General features: G+C 34.3%; 1 protein-coding gene across 1 annotated transcript in view; it reads right to left on the bottom strand.

Moving 5' to 3' along the window:
- The window catches only part of HMCN1 (hemicentin 1), a 398,555-nt gene that overhangs the window by 244,786 nt on the left and 131,462 nt on the right, over nt 1-22,307 (bottom strand). Inside the window, exon 5 of the mRNA XM_033093361.1 lies at nt 1,591-1,762. Coding sequence (XP_032949252.1) covers nt 1,591-1,762 — 172 coding nt within the window. The remainder of the gene's footprint in view (nt 1-1,590; nt 1,763-22,307) is intronic.

The raw sequence follows: 22,307 nt of genomic DNA, 5'->3' as shown, positions 1-22,307 counted from the left end.
ATGCTGATTTGGTCTTAAAATGAGGACAATTGGCAGACTATAATCATAATTTCAAAGTCATTCTAGATAACAATGATTGTGGCTACTGAAAAGTTATATGCAATCACTAGAGACATTTAGATTTAAAACATGACAAAACAGTAAACCAGAATAAACATGTTTTTGGAGATCCCTCAAGGTATTATAACACAGGAGCCCTGCAATATCTTTGCACAAAACGCAAAAACTTTAATCAGTTTTGCATGAAACACAGGAGAAGGCTTTTATTGTCATAGGAATAATTAAAGGAGTCAGTGTAATGAAGTAGCACGATACCATCTCCTACTAACCTGAGATGTATCTGAAGTATCTAACAGTTGGAACTTAGAAAGGAAGAAAAGCACATTTGGAATTCAGCCATACTTCACTTACTCACTCACTCTTGGCTCTCCCGTGGACTACTTTTGCAGTTGTATGAACAAATCAATTATAAGAATTCCATGTTCACATCAAAAGCTCTATCATCATTGTGAATTACTTTTTAAATGCTGATGTCGATGTCAATGACTTTTGAAAGTAGTAGCAACATCACGCATCGGGTAGAGGGACTTTTAAGTATCCAGGTAATGAAAAACACAAATCTTTCCTGGGAGCACGGATGTTATTAGAGTGGAATGCTACCTCAACAGACAAACCAATTGATAAAGCCAGACCTGCAGAAGTCTCGAAAAAGAGGGTTTGCTTGTTTTGTAAATTTCAATTCGATTGCTAGTGTGGATGTGGTCTTTCAGGACAATTCCATATGTTGTTTTCTTCTGGTATCAGTTATTGTTTAAGACTCACATAAAGTAAGAAAGCTATTAGTCCTTCCTCATTTATAAATATTCACAAATAGGTTTAAAATGTGTCATGTACTAAAGCCACAATGGAAATAAAAATGTTTTATAAATATCAATAGGCAAAAATATTTCTAAATGCAAATTATTAGGGAAAATAAGGTTTCTGTCTTTACTAGATTACTTTTCAACGTAAGTCTTATTGTGATATTCAACCAGAAATGGCATCAGACTAAATCTTAGGGTTTTAACATGTAGTTAAGTGAGGATGCAATGTAAATTAAAACATTATTCTAGTAAGACTATAAACCTGTTTTTTAACAACTGCCTTCTGTAAAATTAAACTTTGTCAAGAAGATGATACAGTAAAAATTTACAGTTATTTTAAAAGGAATTTTTTCAGGTGATTCATTTAAAAATAACATAAAAGACTGAATTGTACAGAATAGGTTACTGTGAAATATTTATTTATATGTAGTATATTAGGAAAATATAATTTCAGGTTCAATTTAAACATTTGGAGGTGATAGGTTAGTACAAATTAGTTACTAAATCTTATCTGTTTAAATTATTAGGAGTCTTAGCTTTTTGAATCTCATTTAATTCAACGATATTTATGAGTAAAAACATTAGTTTTATATTTTGAACATATCGCCTAGTCAATTTTGAATTCATTCATAAAGTTAGCTTTAATTGGACATGAATAAGTGTGGAAAAAAATATTTTACCTTTCATAGTTTTGGTATTTTATTATATGATGTTCGGTATATCTTACCTAAAGGATTGCGAATTTCAATCATTGGAGAAGGGCCACTCAGAGACACGGTAACCTCTTTTAGGCTGGGGTCAAAAGGAATTTTCCATATGTTTACAGCCTGTTCCAAATGATCTGTTGATAAGAGGTGAACTTTGGAGGCCTGCACTGCTTCCTCTACCCATTTTAACACCTATAAGAGAAAGAGAAGAGTGAGTGATATCAGAAACATTTACAGTTTAATACCACAGCGACTTCCAGGGGCAGTAGTTGCCTTTGGTTAATTACATAACTCAGACACTTCCTGTACTGGTGTGAAGTTCATTTCCATCACAGTGAAGTCAAAGTGTTTCCTACATCCAGTTATTGTAGTAGATTCAGAATAAAATGCTAGTTTCACCCATGCTCAAATTTCAAGTTTTCTACCTTGGAATAATATATTCAAAATGAGATTATAGTGTCCAAAAACCAGTTAAGTCAGACATGCAGAGATATTACTGACAGTTTTATATTTCTCAAGAGAAATGAAAAGAACCTATAAAAAAATGGCATTGCCAATATTCTGAGATCCCTTTTCCCTCCATTCTTCTGGATTTCTTTCAAGGTCCAATTTATAAAAAATAATTAGCAAATTATGAAATCCCATTTCAATATATTAGGTATATACATTACTGTACTATATATTGTAATTATATACTGGATATTATAATATATAGTAGTATATTATTACAAAACAAGTGCAATGACAGCAAAATATTCTCTTTTTTTAAAAATAAACAAGTACCAAAAATAATAGAAAAAGTAACTATTATATTCTAGAAAAATACAAAAACACTTCCAGTTAGAGTCAATTTAAGTAGTGTATTCTTGAAAGTAGTCTTTTGGGAAATATTAAGAAATTGGGTTATAAAAAGGTGTTAATGCTTCACTGTGAACAAGGAACAATTTCAATTCACAGAAGTGTTTTGCAACAACTACAATTCCTCATTCAATAAATAGTGTATGTCTGAACTTACTATAGTTAATTCTCTATCATGATAATCTTTAATCTACCTCAGATCTTTCTCTGATTTATATATCCTTCTAGATTATATCCTCTGAACAATTTCACTTGAAATTACACATAAAACACTGGACAGAGCTGGATATTGAGCTACCGCCAAGCTATTCAAAATACACAAAACCACTTTTTAAATTTCAGTAGTGGTAGTCACAAATCAATTAATCAAACCACCAATACTGTGCAATAACTCCATTCTCTATAAAAAGCAATCCTTTTTTCTGTCCTCAAAGATGAGGAAAGTGGCGAAGACGTATCATATAACTAATAATGTGAGACAATTATGTTCATTCATAAAATAATTGTTTATCATTCAAGGTACTCTTCCTGGTACTGCATAAGTATTGATGAGCATATTTTTAGTCTCAATATTTGGTAACAAGTCTTCTCTGAATTAGCAGTATTTACTAAGTTTTTGGCTCATATTATACATTATTTATTTTTAATAAATCTTCCTGCCTTTCTTCCAGGGTCAAGAACCATATCTCCTTCATCTCTGTATAGTCAAAACCAAGTGCCATGCTTTACCCATGATAAAGGTGAGATATACATAGTGTCCATGAAGTTGGTCATAATAATGATAATAATTATGTCTTCATAAATAAAATAATAGCATGGGGATTCATGAATTGGGGAGCCCTTTTTGAAACAATGTATGTAAGGTGCCCAGCCCCGTACTTGCCACGTAGAAGATATTCAAATGGTTTCTTCCCTTTCCAACTAAATTCCCTCCTCTTCCCCTAACTGAATATTTCAACAATAGCTTCATAGGCAGAGTGAAAAAAATGCATCCGTGAAAGTCAAATAAGATTTCTGTAAATGAGAAAGAGAGGCGAAGTCATTCCAGGTAGAAGAAAGGGCTTGTTTACTTGTCTAATTACTTGTTCCCATATCTCCAAATATGGGAACATGACTGAATCCAACTGGCTACAGTTAAGTGTTCAGAAAAAGGAGAAGCAAAAGATGAGGTTAGAAGCTTCTGTCAAGGACAGACTATGTGTGGCCACAAAGTCAGGCTATGTATGACATTTGGATTTTATTCTAAAAACTAGTGAAAAATTATTGAAGGGATTAAGCAGAGGAGTAGTGCAATAAAAGTGGTATTAAAAAAAATGCAGTGGTATCATGAATGAATTTAACAGAAAAACCAAATCTGTGAATTACAGTTAATTACCCCATAAATCAAATGATATATTTCCTCAAATTTTAACCTTGTAAAGCACCTGGAATTTTACATATGAAATAAAACATATATCAACATAATTGTCTAAAGAAGCAGATGCTGTATTTTGAAAAAAGGACTTCTGAGTGACATATCATGCTTGAACTAAAATGTATGGCTCATCAAATCTATCCATATGGCTACAAAAATCAGACTTGTTGTAACTAATATTTGACCATAAACTGAGCATGTATTTTAATAATCAGACTGTTGACATTTTTATGTCTTATACATAGAACATGGCTGCCTAACGCAAGGAAATGGAAAGGATTGACTTATTGTCTGAGAAAGCAGTTGATAAATTTGACTTATAATAAATAACTTTGAGGGTAATATCTGCTGTACAGACTCAAGAGGGCAAAGGACAAGAGAAATTGGATGAAGGGACAGAACATTTGTTTTAAGGGTAAGACACACAACGGGGCCATAAATCTCAATTGAAAAGGAGAAAAATAATTAGAAAACAAGAATTGTATAGTATCTCAACTTTAACAATGAAATTCAATAGTGATAGGTAGAAATGGAAGTAAAATCACTTTTTATACATCCTTCTTTAAAAGTATAATATATCTCTGGATGCCTGTCAAATCTATCTTTCCTTAAAACCCAAAGTAAAGAAGTTATGATATATCACTGGAAGTCTATCCTGTTGTCTATTAGCTAGGCATGGAAATCACTAAATCTAGGCAATCTTATGAAAATGGAAGCCTTTCTAATTTAGCTGCATTTTCATTGGGAAAGTGTGACCAAATTGTATGGAATATAAGCAGGTTTTGATTTGCTCTTAATACCATTTCCAATTCATCAACATTTATGAGGCTTTCACAAAGGGATTACCATGTATTATAATATTACTTGTTGGGAAAGATACAGAACAGATTTCTGTCAAGAGCCTCAAATCACTGTTTTATCCACTTATACGAAAAAATCAAATTGAAAACAGATGCAACCCGTTTTATTAGAAAATACGGATATTGCCAACATATGGATAAAACTAGATCACCACAAACTACAGAATCACCATAAGTGAGGTTTCTGGTCTCTAATGTTGCCACATATATGAAAAAAAACCTTTACTTGTCTAATTATGAGACATGTCCTCATAAGATTAGAAATTATCTTTTATTATAATGTCAAATGGAAAAAAGTAGAATAAAGTGAGTCTTTGGATTGGTCTATTTTTACTAACACAAAAATTATTTCAAACAACTAGGGAACCATTAATTATAGTTTTAATATATAAGTGTTATAAGTTTTTATAAGTTAAAAGTTTTAATATATAAGTGGTGCTCTGATGATTTGTAGCACTTTATACTATTTCAAAGGGCACTGAGACAATCTAATCCAAGTTCCTTATTCTATAGATGAGGAAACTGATATTTGAAAGAGTTCTTGTACCTTTTAAATATTTAATCTGACTGATTCTGGCTCAATACTTAATTTTTATATAAGCTTCTCTGTTCCTAAAGATATTCTCTTAGTTTAAATATTTTGCATCCTATGTAATAATCAATACTTATAAATAAGTTCATATGTATATTCCACTCTGGAATGAGATGCAAATATTATTTCTAAGCATTAAATACATTATTATATACAAATACATTGTGTATTATAAAACAGAATAGTATTAAATAGAAGTGGAAGTGAATTGTACACTTGAAACCTATATAATTTTACTAACCAATGTCACCCCAATAAATTTAATAAAGATTAAAAATATATACATAAAAAAGAAAAAAAAGAAATGGAAGTGAAGTCAATTTTTGAAGGTGATAGAACCTGAAAGAACAGCTTTGTTTGGAAGAAAATTTTTTTTTAATTGAGATGTAATTGACATATGACATATTAGTTTCAGGTATACAAAATAATGATTCAATAACTGTATATACTGCAAAATGATCACCACAATAAAACTAGTTAACATCTATACAAGATATGGAAACAACCGAATTGTCCTTCGATAGATGATTAGATAAAGAAGATGTGGTACATATATATAATGGAATACTACTCAGCCATAAGATGAAATATTGCCATTTGTGACAACATGGATGGATCTTGAGAATATCATGCTAAGCTAAATAAGTCAGATGGAAAAAGTCGAGAATCACATGATTTCACTCGGACGTGGAATATAAAATGAAAGTAACAAATGAACACAACAAACAAACAAACAAAATCTCATAGACACAGACAACAGTATAATGGTTACCACAAGGAAAGTGGAGAGGGAGAGAGGTAGAAAAGGGTAAAATGGGTCAATCATATGCTGATGGAAGAAGATTTGACTTTGGGTGGTGAACACACAATGCAATAGACAGAAGACGTTCTACAAAATTGTACACTTAAAACCAATATATAATAATTTTATTAACCAATGTGACCCCAACAAATTTAATACCGTGTTTCCCTGAAAATAAGACCTAGCTGGACCATCAGCTCTAATGCGTCTTTTGGAGCAAAAATTAATATAAGACCCGGTCTTATATTATATTATATTATATTATATTATATTACATTATATATTATATAAGACTGGGTATTATATTATATTATATTACAGACCTGGTCTTATATTAAAATAAGACTGGGTCTTATATTAATTTTTGCTCCAAAAGACGCATTAGAGCTGATGGTCTGGATAGGTCTTATTTTCAGGGAAACATGGTAATTAAAGAAAAAAAAACATGAGGGCACATATATATTTTTGATTTAGTGTTTTGTTTTTTTCTTCATATAAACACCCAGAAGTGGAATTGCTGGATTATATGGTAGTTTTATTTTTAATTTTGTGAGGAACCCCCATACTGTTTTCCATAGAGGCCGCACCAGGGTTCCTTATTCCCTATTGTAAGGGTTCCCTCTTCTCCACATTCTTGCCAACACTTGTTATTTCTTGACTTTTTTGATAATAACCCACCTAACAGGCATGAGGTGATATTTCATTGTGATTTGATTTGCATTTCCCTAATGATTAGTGACGTTGAGCACATTTTTATACATCTTTGGGTCAACTATATGTCTTCAGGAAAATGTCTATTCAGATCCTCTGCCCAATTTTTAATATTTGTTTGTTTGCTATGGAGTTGTATGAATTCTTCATATATTTTGGGTATTTAACCTCATGTCAGATTTGCAATTATTTTCTTCCATTTGGTATGTTGCCTTTCCATTTTGTTCATGGTTTCCTTTACTGTGCAGAAGCCTCTTAGTTTGAAAACAAGTAACCCAACTTGTTTATTTTTGTTTTTGATGCTTCTGCTTTTGGGGTCAAATCCAAAAAATCACCACCAAGACTGATGTCAAGGAGCTTACCACCTAGTATGTTCTTTTCTAGGAGTTTAATGGTTTCAGGATTTGTGTTCCAGTCTTTAACCCATTCTGAGTTAGCTTTTGTGCAGGATGTAAGAGAGTGGCTTAGTTTCATTCTTCTACATGTGGCAGGCCACTTCTCCCAACACCACTAATTGAAGAGATTGTCCTTTCCCCATTGTATATTCTTGGCTCCTTTCTCGAAAATTAATTGACCATATATGTGTACATTTGTCTCTGGGCTCTCCATTCTGTTCCATTGATCTGTCTGTTTTTATGCCAATGCCATACACACACACACACACACACACACACATACACATACGTGTTCCTTATTCCCTATTATAAGGGTTCCCTCTTCTCCACATCCTTGCCAACACTTGTTATTTCTTGTCTTTTTTGATAATAACCCACCTAACAGGCATGAGGTGATATTTCATTGTGATTTGATTTGCATTTTGAGCACATTTTCATATACCTTTGGGTCAACTATATGTCTTCAGGAAAATGTCTATTCAGATCCTCTGCCCAATTTTTAATCATTTGTTTGTTTGCTATGGAGTTTTATGAATTCTTCATATATTTTGTGTGTGTGTGTGTGTATGTATATATATGTATTATATGTGTGTGTATATATATGTATATATATATGTATATATATAAATGACTTCAGCTTTGTAATATAGTTTAAAATCAGGGTGTATGATGCCTCCAGCTTTGTTCTTTTATCTCAAGATTGTTATGGGTATTGGGAGTCTTTTGTGGACCATACAAATTTTATAATTGTTTGTTCTATTCCTGTGAAAAAATTCATTGAAATTTTAATAAGGATTATATTGAAATTTTAATTTGGGTGGTAAGGACATTTTAATAATATTAATTCTTCCAAACATGAGCAGGGACTATCTTTGCATTTCTTTGTAATTTCTTTCATCCGTGTATAATAGTTTTTAGTGTACAGGTCTTTCATCTCCTTGGTTAAATTTAGTTCTAGGTATTTTGTTCTTTTGGTGCAATTTTGAAGGACATTTTAAATGTAATGTATTATATCCAAATGAATTTCCCCAGCATATCCTTTGTCCTTTTGGTGGGAAATAGAAATATGGTAAGGTGTTAGACACAATTAGTAATTATTCATATATTTGTAATTTGTTATTTATTTTGTTTAATAAGTAATGGCATGTAAAACATAATGATTTGATTAGCTGTACATTTTATCACTAGTTGGGCAGTCAAGAATTAAATCATATAAAAATATTAAAGCCTTTAAATCTATATTGCATTTGATGTGAAAGATTTGCTATGTTTCCAGAACAACATCTATTGGCAAGCCGTACATGATAGCAGAGACAGACTTCACTCAACTCTGATCTGACTAAGAGATCTCCTTTGGATATCAAGGAGAGCCTTTCCCCTCAGGTTCAAGTTCATTGCTACCCTGTAGTATAGCATAGAGCCCATAATTCAGAATCTGCTTAGAAGTCACTAAGTATTTACTAAGCACCTACTGAATATAAAGGATAGTACCTGATGTTATGAAGAATACCAAAGAAATAGAAACACAGTTCCCGCCTTATAATACATGACAATCTAGTAGGACAAATGGGACAGACATTAAAAACAAATTAACTAGTTTTTACCTTCACATAATAAATAAGCAAGATCAGAATACAAATGTTCAATTTATAGTCCTAAACACTGATGCACTTTTCTACTCAAAAAATTTTAATGATTTCCAGTTATATCCAGGATAAAGCCCAACAAGCCAAGAGCATACTAAGGGGTGAAACGTGAGCCATAATAAAGGGGTACATTATCTGTGGAGAATTTAAAAACAATAATAAAACTGATTAAAAGTTGGTCTGCTTTTTAATATCATTATGTCTTAGTAATCTTAAACAATATCAGTCCAAGAGTCCTTCTTGAAATCTTCTGTTGGTCTAAAGTCTAAATAATTGCTCTTATTACTATTGTTTTAATAATACATGTAAGCTTCAAATTAGAACACTTTTATTACTTTCCCCTTAGAAATACTGCATTCTACAAAGACATTAATTCAAAGAACTCCCAGTTACATTTCAGGTACATAAACACGTAAACTCTGGTACTCACTTTCATTTCAAGAGTAAGTATGTAGTACTGTGATCCTACATATCCCTATGTTTAGACAGTATATTCAAGCTAAACCTTCATAGCTCAGAATTTACATGACATGACATGTGTTAAAAGGATTACCCTAGCCTCAGTGTTGAAATCAGATTGTAGAGGGTGCAAGGTCAGAAGCAAAGAGATCAGACAGGAAGCCACCGCAATAATCCAATGAGGAGCTGTTGGTGACCTGCACCAGGGTTGTGGCAGTTGGGGAGTAAGAAATGGCCAGTTCTGTGGATGTTTATGGCAGCCAGACTTGATAGGGACTACTGAAGACCAGTTGTGGAGGTCTGAAAACGATTCCACAGTTGCCATTAACTGAGACTGAGAAGATGCAGAAAGAGTTGATTTAAAGGGGTGATGCAATAAGGACAAGAATGTAGGATCTCAGTGTGGCCATGCTAAATTTGGGACATCTGTTAGACATCCAGGTGGATGCATGAAGGAAGCAGTCAGACATGAGGATTTGGAGTTCTGCTGAGAAGTCCAGGCTGGAGGTACACCAGAATTTAACCTTATGAAGCTCCTCTGGCAGCCTCTCTCCACCAAGAATTTACACAGATGGGGAAATACAACATCCTGTGAAAATAAACTTAGATATCAATACATAATGGCTCAGAACGGAGCCTTGGAACAAGTCTCCCCTTGTCCTGCTTCCAGACAACCTTCAGAAGATGACTTGTCCCCCTTGTATGTGAGCCTGTAGGGAGAGAATGCACTATGTTGATACGAATGTTCTAGACTTAACGGCAATTAGATTTCTCATCATTGGCAAAGGAGTTGGCACTCTGATTTTATTCAATCAGTGCTGTGAGCATGGTTAATAAGAGTCTATTCCTGAGAACGGGTCCACTCTTCGAGCACTGACAAAACCAGTTTCACAGTTTACACATCTTAGCAAATCAACCAGAGACTGTCACACTTTGAGGTCTCTTGAGAAGATCTTCCACTGATAATATCCATTCGTATTAGTCTTTGTGTACCTTATACCTACTTAATTTGGAATATTCTAGAATGAGTTTTTCCAATAGTAAGTGTTCATAAACAACTGTGGCTGGCAATTCACTGTACAGACCACCAATGCTCGTGCTGAAGGAATGCAAAATAAGAAATAATTTATGTCGTAAGGTCTTTTTCAAAAAAAATATTTCTGACGGAACTAAAATTTTACCTAGTTCATATGAGAAAATGGGTTGCAAGAGGGGTTAGAAATTGGAAGGGCATTAGTAAATATGGGTTAAATGGGGATACTACAGAGGACTGATGACAAAAGTGACCCTCAATTTCAACTCTATGAACACCTAAAACTTGGGTAAAACTACCACACTTTCAACATGATGAAAGTTCTCTAATGTGCAACAGCTGAAAAAATAAAAGCATACTTCAGACATTTTTGAAGGGTGAAATCATTTCTGCTAGCTATTTTAAAGTGTTAAAGTGTATTTTATTAATTAATCTTCATAAATTTCTTGTGTCACAACTTCAATGTGTTACAAATGATGGAGGAAATTTAGCTTGCCAAAAAATACTCATTATTTAAAATAATAAAAATATAAAAGATTGACTTTTATACGTTAGATCCTCAGACCTCACTCATCTTATAGCTGAAAGTTTGTACCCTTTTACCAGCTTCTCCGTATTTTCCTCACTCCCCGCTCCAACCCCTGGCAACCACTGTTTTACTCTATGAGTTTGACTTTTTTTTTCCAGATTCAATCTATAAGTGGTACCATGCTGATAACATTGTACTGTATAACTGAAATTTGCTGAGAGTAGAACTTAAGTGTTCTCACCAAAAAATAACAATAATTCTTAAAAAGATAAATACGTGAAGTGATGGATGTGATAAATAGATGGGGAAATCCTTTCACAGTATATACATGTATCAAATCATCACAATGTAAATGTTAAACATCTTACAATTTTATTTGTCAATCATGCCCCACTAAAGCTGAAAAAACATAAATATAAAAGATTGACTTTTTCATTCATATCTTTAAGTTCTTTTTTGTTTGCTTGTGTTTTTTTGTTCATTTGATGTTTTCTTTTCCTCTACTAAACATCTATTTTAGAATGGAAAAATCTTAGTGAATTCCATTGTCCCATTAAAACTCTTCCTAGTTATGAAAGGAAAAGGAATTGTAAAAATACATAAGTACATAAATACATACATTCGTACACATACATACATACATCTGTAGATACATATATACACGCATGTATGCCTACATACATAGACTAGTTAGGATCTCACTCTTGGGTACACTAAAATCATGAAGAAGTTCAATCTTTACTCAAGTCTCTTTATGAGTAACAAAAACAACCCCTAGTTAAGGAGGTACTTGAACACCACCAAAGTTAGCTTCTTTGGTTAAATATACAATCTCCCTCAGTATCCACAGGGGATTGGTTCCAGGTACTCCCAGCAGATACCAAAATCCATTGATGCTCAAGTCCCTTCTATAAAATGACATAGCATCTGCATATAACCTATGCACATCCTCTTGTATACTATAAGTCATCTCTAGATTACTTATAATACCTAATACAATGTAAATGTGATGTAAATAGGTGTCATACCAAACTATTTAGGGAATAATGACAAGAAAAAAAAACCTGTATATGTTCAGTACAGACACAACCAGAGTAGACCTGATTATATCATCAGCAACAATGTAGGTTTTTGGGGAATATTTTTATTCCATAGTTAGCTGAATCTGCAGATGTACAACTTCCATGTACAGAGGGTCAACTGTATACTAGGCAGAAATTTTTATATGTGTACAGTACACCGGAGGAGGATTCATAGCACAGTTTGGCTGTATTCTCAAAAGGATACAAGAGGGAGTTTTAAGAAACAACTTTACAGAGGAACTGTCTCTTCTATAGAAATGTACATTACTAATTTTTTGAAAAGGATCTGAACATCTTAAAATAGATAAATTAAAGCATGAAATAATTCACACTACAAAGGAATTCTGCATTTCATAAATGGGCTACAAGCTCTTTTCAAGTGTTTGTTTATAGTCATTAAGTAATTAAGAGACTATGAAGCTGAAGTATTCCCCAGGACTAAAACAAAATTTAATTTATAATGACTAAGAAAAATTAGGTACTTATGTGTCCTGATCTGCCCCTACCCCCATTTTACTGGAAGGAAGCTAAAATATAAAACTGCCTGTTTTACACTAAACATGTACAAATCCTATGAGTCCTTTAGAGCTTATACCTAATGGAATTTAGCAAGATCTCTCCAACAGACCTCAAAATATAGACTACATTCCCCCAAAAGAATTTTTTATGGTCTAAGTTCTGGTTCTTAAATTCAGGAACCTAATTTCAACTGACATTAGAACAATTGGGGGTAGAACACTTAATTTATTTAAGGCAGACACACATACATTGAACTCCCAAACCCGATCATGTCAAGTAATACATTCACAAGAAGGAGGAATCAGAACACTGATGACCACGTGACTTCTCTACTGGCTTCTATGGCTTCTAGGGGCAGGCTTAGGAATCCAAATCATAACTGTATGGTTGTTTTAATGGCTACCATATAAATAGCACTTACATGCTAAGCCCCATGCTAAGAACTTTACAAAATTTACCTCATCTAATCATTTCCATATCCTGTAAGCATTTACATTTTAAAGTAAGTAACACATTGCTAGTAAGTATCAGTCTCAAAAAAAGAAACAGGCATAGGTTTCCAAAACTCATGCTCTTAACCACTGCAAAATTATAACATAGAGTGAAGTTCTTTGGGTGCCCATTACCCCTCATTCCTATCTTGGAAAGAAATCTTAGACTCCAACTGCCTCCGGGAAATAACAAAGAGGAAGAGAGAAAGAGAAAGGAAGAGAGGATGAGAGGAAGAGAGAGGAGAGAGAACGGGAAGGGGGTGGAGAAGAGAGAGAGGGAAAGGAGAGAGAAATACATATAATAGATTTTGAGCTTCTGAGGTCCTACCTAGGTCCTAGCAATTTACAAGTGATTCAAGAGACTGCAAGCATAACTTTGACCATATGCAATTTTCAAATTATGTCCTGGCTTAAGATTACCCTCCCACCCCCACCACACACAAACACACACACACACACACACACACACAAACACACACATTCTTAAAAAGTAAATTCAGTGTACTGTCACATGCTTGTTGAGTTTGGGAAAATAGTAGAAGTGATTGCAATGAACAACAGCATTTGGTTGATTAATCTCATCAATGAGATGGGAAAATCTCATGGTCTATAGACTACAATTCTCTTCTTCACTAATCAGAACCATACAGGACCAAGCAGACCATAACTCAGCTGGCTGAGGTTCCCTCCCTTTTAGACAGAACCTGGGTGGGCACTGCAAACATTTCCCTTCATGATTTCACTGTTTCTGTGCTTCCATGTTGATTTGCACCCATTCTGATTGACACATTATTTAAATATTGTAAAATGTAGTCAAGTTACAGGCAAGTTTCACCTACCCCCAAGCCGTTCCGCCACTAAAAGGAGCCTTTTGTATATTTCCGCACTGATTATGTGTTGATTTTAAAGTGAAGTGTTCAAGATATCATCATATTTTCCATATTTGCAAAGTAGCCTCCTAAGAACTAACAACACACTCAAAAACAAGCTTTTGGAAGCATACATTCAAATGTCATGGAACAGAGCTTTAAGTGCATTCAAGGAGGACATAAATGGGAGGATTTTAAAGATCCAGTTATTTCAGAGGTTCCACAAGGCAACGAAGCTGGTATGAATGTGTGCTTCAGGCCACCGATGAGGAGCCATCAATGTGGATGAAAATTATTGGGAAATGCTTAATAGAGGTGGTAAAACTTCACAGCCTTTAAAATCTGGCACCATGTGCAAAAACCATAGCCACACTAACTCTTTCCAGATTCCCTCTCATCTTTAGAAAGGACCCTTTAATTTACAACAGCCTGGATTTTACTGGTAACGTTACCAATCATATAGGTGAATATTCAGCACTCGACAAACATCTTCAGTCACCCTTTTAAATTACAGTAAAATGTTATTAACTCCCACAACTATATCATCGCTGCAGAGATGGCAGTTGGAAACAACTGTACAGATGTTAGGAGGTCCTAAGTGGAAAAAAGTAAAGCAAGGATCCAAATTTGGGAAGTAAATGAAAGCAATGGTCTAAGTCCAAGCCATCAGCATACCAACTGGTAATCGAGATGTCTGAAAAAGATGAGATGCAAAGTAAAGGTAACACAGAGGCAGAAGGAAGACATTTTCAATATTGAGAGGAGGGTGGGGGCATCAGGGGGCAGAGAAAGCAATAAAAGGAGACAAAGCATCTAACTCGTAGCCTATTAGGGTCTTTGGAGTAAATACTGTTTATATTTATTTCAAAGTTAATTATCACAGTTTATTAACAGCTGAAGAAAAAATGAAAGTGATTTATGGCCTGAAAGGGGATTTTGTATTAAGTCAATAAACATTTAAGTAAGTCATTCTGCCAAATAGTGGGTTCTGCACTAAGTACACATCAGTGAAAGGTATGTTTCCTGCCTATAATAGTTACAAGGCCAGATTCCAGATTCCAACAACATGCATTTGGAGCACACATGCATTTGGCATTTGCTATTATAAACTAAGATAACGTATCCTCTCTGTTTCACCTCTAGTAAGTCCGTGTTTTTTGAGCAGGGTCTCTGATTGAAGAGCAATGAAGAAATGCCTCAGCAGGTGATAATGGAACACAAATATTCCCTCAAATAACTCCTAGTCAGGGACAGACCCAGATTCTGTGGGCCTAAAGCTTATACAATTTGGGGACCCTCTCAAAAAAAAAAAAAAAGAATGAAAAATTACAACTATAAAAGTAGGTACAAAAATAATTGTCTACAATAAAAAATGTTCACATACATTTCAAATTGTTAAAAGCTGACAAATACTGCAAATCCCACAAAATGTAGAAATTAATAACAATGTTATTATTTACTAACTGACAAGAGTCTGTAATTCTTTTTCCTTTGGTTTTTTGGCTGCGTAATCTTTGAATATCTATTCCCATGACCAAAAAAAAAAAAAGTGTAATATTTTCTATAGAGAGAATAGATAATTCAGTCTTTTCTCCAGTATCACTTATCAAATACATATATATAAATATAAGTATATATTTATATATATATATATTAAATATATATATATTCTTATCTAGGATGCTTTAAAACTACCAACCTCATACACTGATATACCCGGTGTTTATAGTATTGCTAAATCTACGGATCTAAAAAACATGGCCAAATCACCCCAATGTCACTGGACGCAATGTCACTGGCACATGTGTTAGAGGGGAAGTCAGAGTTGAAGGAAATAGCAGTCTTAACAAATCATTTTAGATATCTTACTTTTGCAAATTCCACTCCCTGGCCCTCAATTTTTAACTCTGTGAACACATTTCGGCTCACTTCCCAGAGCAGTGAAATGGATTCACACAAGACAAAGTCCCTGAGACTTAAGTTTCTTTACCTTCACTGTAATCCTGCCTCATTGGAGGATATGCTAATTACAACTTCTTTGCCCACTAACTAGACCAACCAAATGGCAACCATCAATGTCAGGTCTCTCTCTCTCTCTCTCTCTCTCTCTCTCTCTCTCTCTCTCTCTCTCTCTCTCTCTCTCCCTTTCTTTCTCTCTCTCTCTCTCCCTTCCTTCCTTCCTCCCTCCCTTCTTTCCTTCCTTCTTCCTCCACTCCCCACCCCTTTCTTCAGTAAATAGTGGGTTTCACTATCTCCCTTGCTTGGTTAGCAGCTAGAGATTCAACTACATCACATTCTTGGACTGATTATTGAATAAAATACCCAGGGACCATTTTAAGTTATTGCCATTAGGTTCTACAAAATCTCTAAAATGAACTAAATTACCTATGTTGGACCCTCCAGAGTCAGCGGCTATGGAGCCCTTATCATTGGTATCTTTACTTCCAAAGTTCCTCCCTAGGCTGAGATCTAGGGCTTGTTGCTTGGGTACAGGACCTCCAGCAGCGTGCAGCAGTATCAAAGCAGGGCTCATGGACCCCCGGACCATCTGTGGAGGGCTCCCCAGGCTAGGACTCATCTCCCCGATGTGTGTGGTACTCCTGTTGAAACATCTGTCTTTTCGGTTAAAAGAATAAATCTTCCATTTTAACTGGCATTGGTAACTTTTGCTTTCAGCAAACTTCCGAGCCTGCAGTCCTCTTCAGACCTCCTGACTGTGGGAGTGATGGAGTCAACTATTCAGGCCTTTCTCTCCGCTTCCTGACTTGTTTCTCCCTGTGAGAGGTGACGTGACTCACCGTAGTGAATCCATTGTCCCAGGTCCTGCAGGAGCAGCATCGCTGCACACGAGTGGGTCTGATTAGATTTTAGCACCCCAGCCTCCCCCATGTCCTATCTTCTGTATCACACCCATCGCTGGAAGTCCCCGATGTGGGAGGAGGGCCATCACCCTCCAGCTTCACTCCCTGTGACTGGGTGTGGGGTCAATATGAAATTCGGTGAGAGACAGAAGTTTCTTCCCTCCATTCCCATTCAGTTTTGCCATTAATAATATTATAATTAACCCTATTGAACAACTTCTGCTTATTTTTCCCATTTTATAGAATTAACTGGAGGAGTAGGTAAGGTGGATGAATGAGTGTTCCCCTATAATATTCAATACCTATAAAGAGGAAAAGTGAATGCATATACTATGGAGGGGAAGAAATGGGTTAAAGATCAAACCGGGGACATTATCTCTTAAAGTGAGGCAGCTAAGAGGAGAGCGATCCCATGCTAGAGACAGTCCTCATGGAGTGAAGCATGGATACACTATTTTGGGGGGTTCATGGTCTAGTGGAGAAAACAAACATGGAAATAAACAATAACAGAACTATAGGAGGCGCAATAATAAAAGTAAATGTCAGGTATGATGGCACAGAAAAAAAGATCAAGGCTGGGTTTACCTGGAAAGGTGGCCATCCATCCTTGAGATCAGTTTTAAAGAATGAGCAGGAGTGAATAGACAAGAAGGGGAAGAACACTTGGGACAGAAGGAATAACAAATTCAAAGGCATGAAGATAAGACATAACATGGCACCTCCAAAAGATACAAAACTGTTTCATGGCTGGTGTACGTACAAAGAGAGAAGGGTGGGAAGGGCTTGGAAAAACATGGAAATCCTCACATGCTATGCTAGATAGCCAACCTTACCGGAAGATCTGTGGAAGTCACAAACAGAGGTTAGAAACAGAGTCGCACAATTGGATTTATATTTAGGAGGGATCATACTGGAAAAATATGGAGGATGGGTTGGGAGGGTCAAGAAAAGACTGGAAGCAAAAGGAGCAGCAATGTGACAGTTCAAACAAACTAGGCAAAATAATAATGATAATAATAATAATAATAATAATAATGAAGAAGAACCAATGATAATGGGAAGGAAGAAGAGGAAATAGATGACAAAGATATCTTACATTCAGTGTTACCTAGGTAGCTATTTAATGTGAGACATGAAAAAAGAGGAAAGTCTGGAATGACTCAGATTTCTGGCTTGAGAAACAAGAAGAATGATGATGCTGTTTTGCCTGTGACAAGAAATACAAAAGGATAGTGAGGTTCAAGAGTCATCACATTTCCTACTAAGAGGAAAAGATAAAACTAAAACAACATGAAAGTATATTTGAAATGTGTTACAAAGACAAAATGTTACACCAATTATCAGTTTTAAGTGACAGTACTTTTATAAAGGATAAGGAAAAAAACTCAAGTTATAGTGTAACTATAAATTCAAATATTAAATAAACTCATTAGTTTTGGATTCCTACACTACAACAGAATGACTACAAAACTAGTGTCCACGACTATTGAGCTGTATTTTATGTTGAATCAATTACAGGAATCCCGGTTTCTGTATCAATTGTATAACACTGACATTCGCTTTAACCAAAATTTTGAGGGATCAGTTAAGAATCCTGCTGTTTCTGTTTCTAACATGAATTAGATAAACTACTTCGTATTACATTTTTATTTTCAAATTTTATATTAAAACTTTTTGTTATCATAACAGCAATATATGCTATGTAAAAAAACTGGAAAAGACACAATTATATAAGAAGAAAATAAATAACATCTACTACTATATTACCTGCAAATAATCACTCTTCAATATTTTGGTATTTCCTTCCATATTTGTGCATTTGTGTGTGTGTGTGTGTGTGTGTGTGTGTGTGTGTACACAGACTTACATAAATAGGATTATGCTACACATATAGTTTTATACACTTCTATTTCAGTACATATAAATGAACACTTACTATGCACTCACTCATCTAGGAGACTTTTGGGAATATAAAAAAAACTAGACAGAGTTCATGTCCTAAAGCAGATTTTTAACTTATTAAATGAGATTGTAATAAGATACTTAACGTTGAAGTTAGGAGACAAACTAAATACAGCAATTTATAGGTAGTGAAGTAATTCGTGTCCAGAATACCAGGGAAAGAGGTAAATCCTACGACTAAATATGCTTTACCCAGTGACTTTGTAAAAAGAAAGGTCTTATATATGCTTATTCAGTAAAAGGCTCTTAAGATGCAATCCATCACAGACCAATTGAACTCAGCACTTTGAGTTTCCAAACCTCAAAAGAAATAGTTGGAAATTGATCATGGTTTCATAAAATTATTGCAATGATCCCTTGGTTATTTTCAAAGGCCTTGTTTTATAAACGGAACATTGCAATAGAAAGAGGGAATACACCTTGCTCATTTCTGGGCCATAATTAATTTTATGGTAATTAGCCATGTATTCTGTACAAACTTCTGGAATTCAATATACTGAAGTCAGCATCTTTGACTTTAGAGCAATTAAAAAAGTATAGCTTTATGATTCAGTAAGAAACCAAATGTCTTGGCCTGACCATGAGTAGGAAAGAATATTGGCAAGAAAAATGACCACAGTGCTTCTCTCAGCAATCATAGGGTAGAGAAATGGAATTATAGACTAATTATCTAATACTTTAAGTATTAAAATATCTTAGAACATATAAAAAAATCAATGAGAAATAATTTTTTAGAGATTAAAGACACATTTTAAACCATGACTTTCACTTGTAACATATATTCACAATAGATACTAGTTGTAGCATCAGTGAGGCTCAAATGTTTCATTTCTAACTTTATCTAGTAACTAATGCTGGTATTAATCAGTCATTTGCAAACAAACAAACAAACAAAAACAAATGATATTAATCCAAATAGGTAACCAACAAAATGCTGATTAAATTGTTCCCATCTCCCAGGAATTAGCTTAACTAATTCTTGACTCAGAAGTCAGGAGAACTAAATAGATAACTCTGGAGACAAAATGAAATGGTCAATACATTTCCACAAGGACAAAAATGATTTATAGTTGAATGTCACCAGAAAAATATCACCAGAAACAGACCCTAATACAGTGTTTATTAGTCATGCAGGCATTGAACTATAGTCAGGCAAATATCCAAAATGAGTAATGGTAATAGTTTCAGTAATTGTTTTTATAAGAATATCTATAGCTCAACCTATAGTGCTTATATTCAATAACTGTCACATTTATGAAGGAAAATCCAAAATTTTGCTGAAAGTGTTTGTTTTTTTCTGTACAAAAACATAATATTGATATGATACACAGCCTCCATAATGGCCAAAATGAAAAAGACAGAGAACACCAAGTATTGGTGAAGACGTGGAACATCCAAGATTCTTACATACTGCTGGGAAAGTGTAAATTGAAACCAATATGGAAAACGCTTATGGTATCTACTGAAGGTGAACTTACGGTGCTCTGTGAGCCAGCACTGTTGCTCCTAGATATTTGACCAGTAGAAATTAATACATACACCAACAAATGATATGTTCTAGAATAAAGGAAAGAACTTACCAAACTAATATATACCTTTCAAGAACAGTATAACGGTAACCCTTGTGACTGGAAGATGGCCTGAATAACGGTCTCTGGGGTTCTGGGAACGTATTGTTTCTTATCTTGGTGTTGGTTACATACATAGGTTGTGTTGAATTCATGGAAATGTATTAAGCTGCCTATTTATGTGCACTTATCTGTATGTATATAAGACTTCAGTGAAAAGTGTAAAATAAAAGAAAAAAACTAACAATCTTTCATAAAAGTACTTTTCTAACTAACATATTCATTATATTTATTAAGTTTAATTTAACTGAAATAAAATTTCACTAGTTAAATTCAAGAAGCCCAACTATATACCTAAAACAATATAGGGAATTCAAAAGAAGATGGAAAAAATAAATAAAAGATTTCCATGGTAGTAAAATTCTTAGTAACGCTGGACAACACACCAGACATAGAACACCATTGGGAAACAATAAATAATAGTATATACACTGATTTTCAACTCTAAAGATAACAAATTCTAGATGCACTATTATTTTATGTGCCAATTAGAAAGGAAAAACACTTCTAATCAATTATGGCAAGCCACTAATTGTAAAATCAATTCCATTTAAAATATATTGTTTTCATTTTTATTTTTTGTAGGTGCCTCTTAGGATGGGTGAGAAATGTGCCATAATAGAAAGTAAGTACTGAGGACGGTCAAACTAGGAAAGGGTCCACATGGCAGATACTCTAAAAAGGATTCACATATTAGTAGGACAAAAGATGGTCCTGGAAAGGTAGAATGGAAACAAATTAAAAGCTGGAAGGTGAGGTTATTCCAGATTATGGAAGCTTTAGAAGCAGAAGTGCGGAGCAGTGTAGCGGCAGAGAGGAGATAGCCTAATAAGAGTGGGGAATCTCAGAGTATTAGGAAATCTCTGGAGATATATTTGGATACCAAGGTGAGGTCAGATTATAGAGGGGTTGGAATTCCAACAAAAACAATTTGGGTAGTATTCAACTGGCAGTAAGGGCTAGTTTTTAGAACTGGGACCAGACATGGTTGAAGTGATGTTTGAGGAAACTTATCTTACTGGATTGGATTGGAAAAACTAGAAGTAGAGAAGGAAGAAATTATTGCAGTAATACAGGTGTGAAGTGATGAGGACCTGGGCTAGAATGCTAGAATCCTGGCATTAGAAAGTACATTAAATAAAAATTTCCACAATTTATCTTTATGATGCATTCCATGTGTAAAACTAAATTTAACATTATAGTAAGGCACAACTTCCTGAAAGAAAAAAAAACAACTATGTACATGCTTTTCCTTTTTTATGAAACATTTGACGTAAGATTGGAAATGTGAACATGTGTTTGATCTATAAATATAATGCATTTTGTGCAAGTAAAAGAGATTAAAAAAGAGTTATAATGAGAAATACCTCCAAGCTTTTCAAAGAAGATTCATTCAAGCTTTATCTTCAAGTTTAAAACCTAAAATATCTAAACACCTAACTAAAGAATCTCTTGGGTATTTAACCTACTTAACTATGGTTGGATGTATACTTCCTTTAGATCATGAGTGATTATAAGCCCCTGAACATGTACATAATTGGTTCCCTATGTATCTCTCTATCTCTACATATCTCTATCTCCATCCCCTTTTCTCCTCTAGCTAGTTTTACCAAAAGCCTCATGTGCTTATAATCTTTACACTAATATTAAGGCTTAAAATGTTTTAGCAAAGTGCTTTGTTCAATGAAATGGAGCAAAACCTATGTGGTCTTCATTACTGAGCTATGCAAATAACGATTGTCTGTCTTTAGAGAGAATCTCAGGCGCACAATAAACATTTAGGCACTTTCTTAACTTAAAAAGGTAGATTTCCAATTGGTGAATCTATAGAATGACTACAAAGCTGTAAAGACACTACTTTTAATTAAATTTGGGATCACATGCATGATATGGAATTATTCCCTTAAGCTATAGGGCTATGAAAACACAGTATTACCTGCATTGCAGAAGAAAAAACTGTCATCAATTTATTTTCTTGGAAATTTTATGAATTACAGGGTAGAAGACTGGCTATTGTCTCTCCTTT

Source organism: Rhinolophus ferrumequinum, chromosome 22 (genome assembly GCF_004115265.2).
Source record: "Rhinolophus ferrumequinum isolate MPI-CBG mRhiFer1 chromosome 22, mRhiFer1_v1.p, whole genome shotgun sequence".
Lineage (NCBI taxonomy): Eukaryota > Metazoa > Chordata > Mammalia > Chiroptera > Rhinolophidae > Rhinolophus > Rhinolophus ferrumequinum.
Note: the sequence above shows the minus strand (reverse complement) of the source record. Positions and strands in the feature narration are given on the sequence as shown.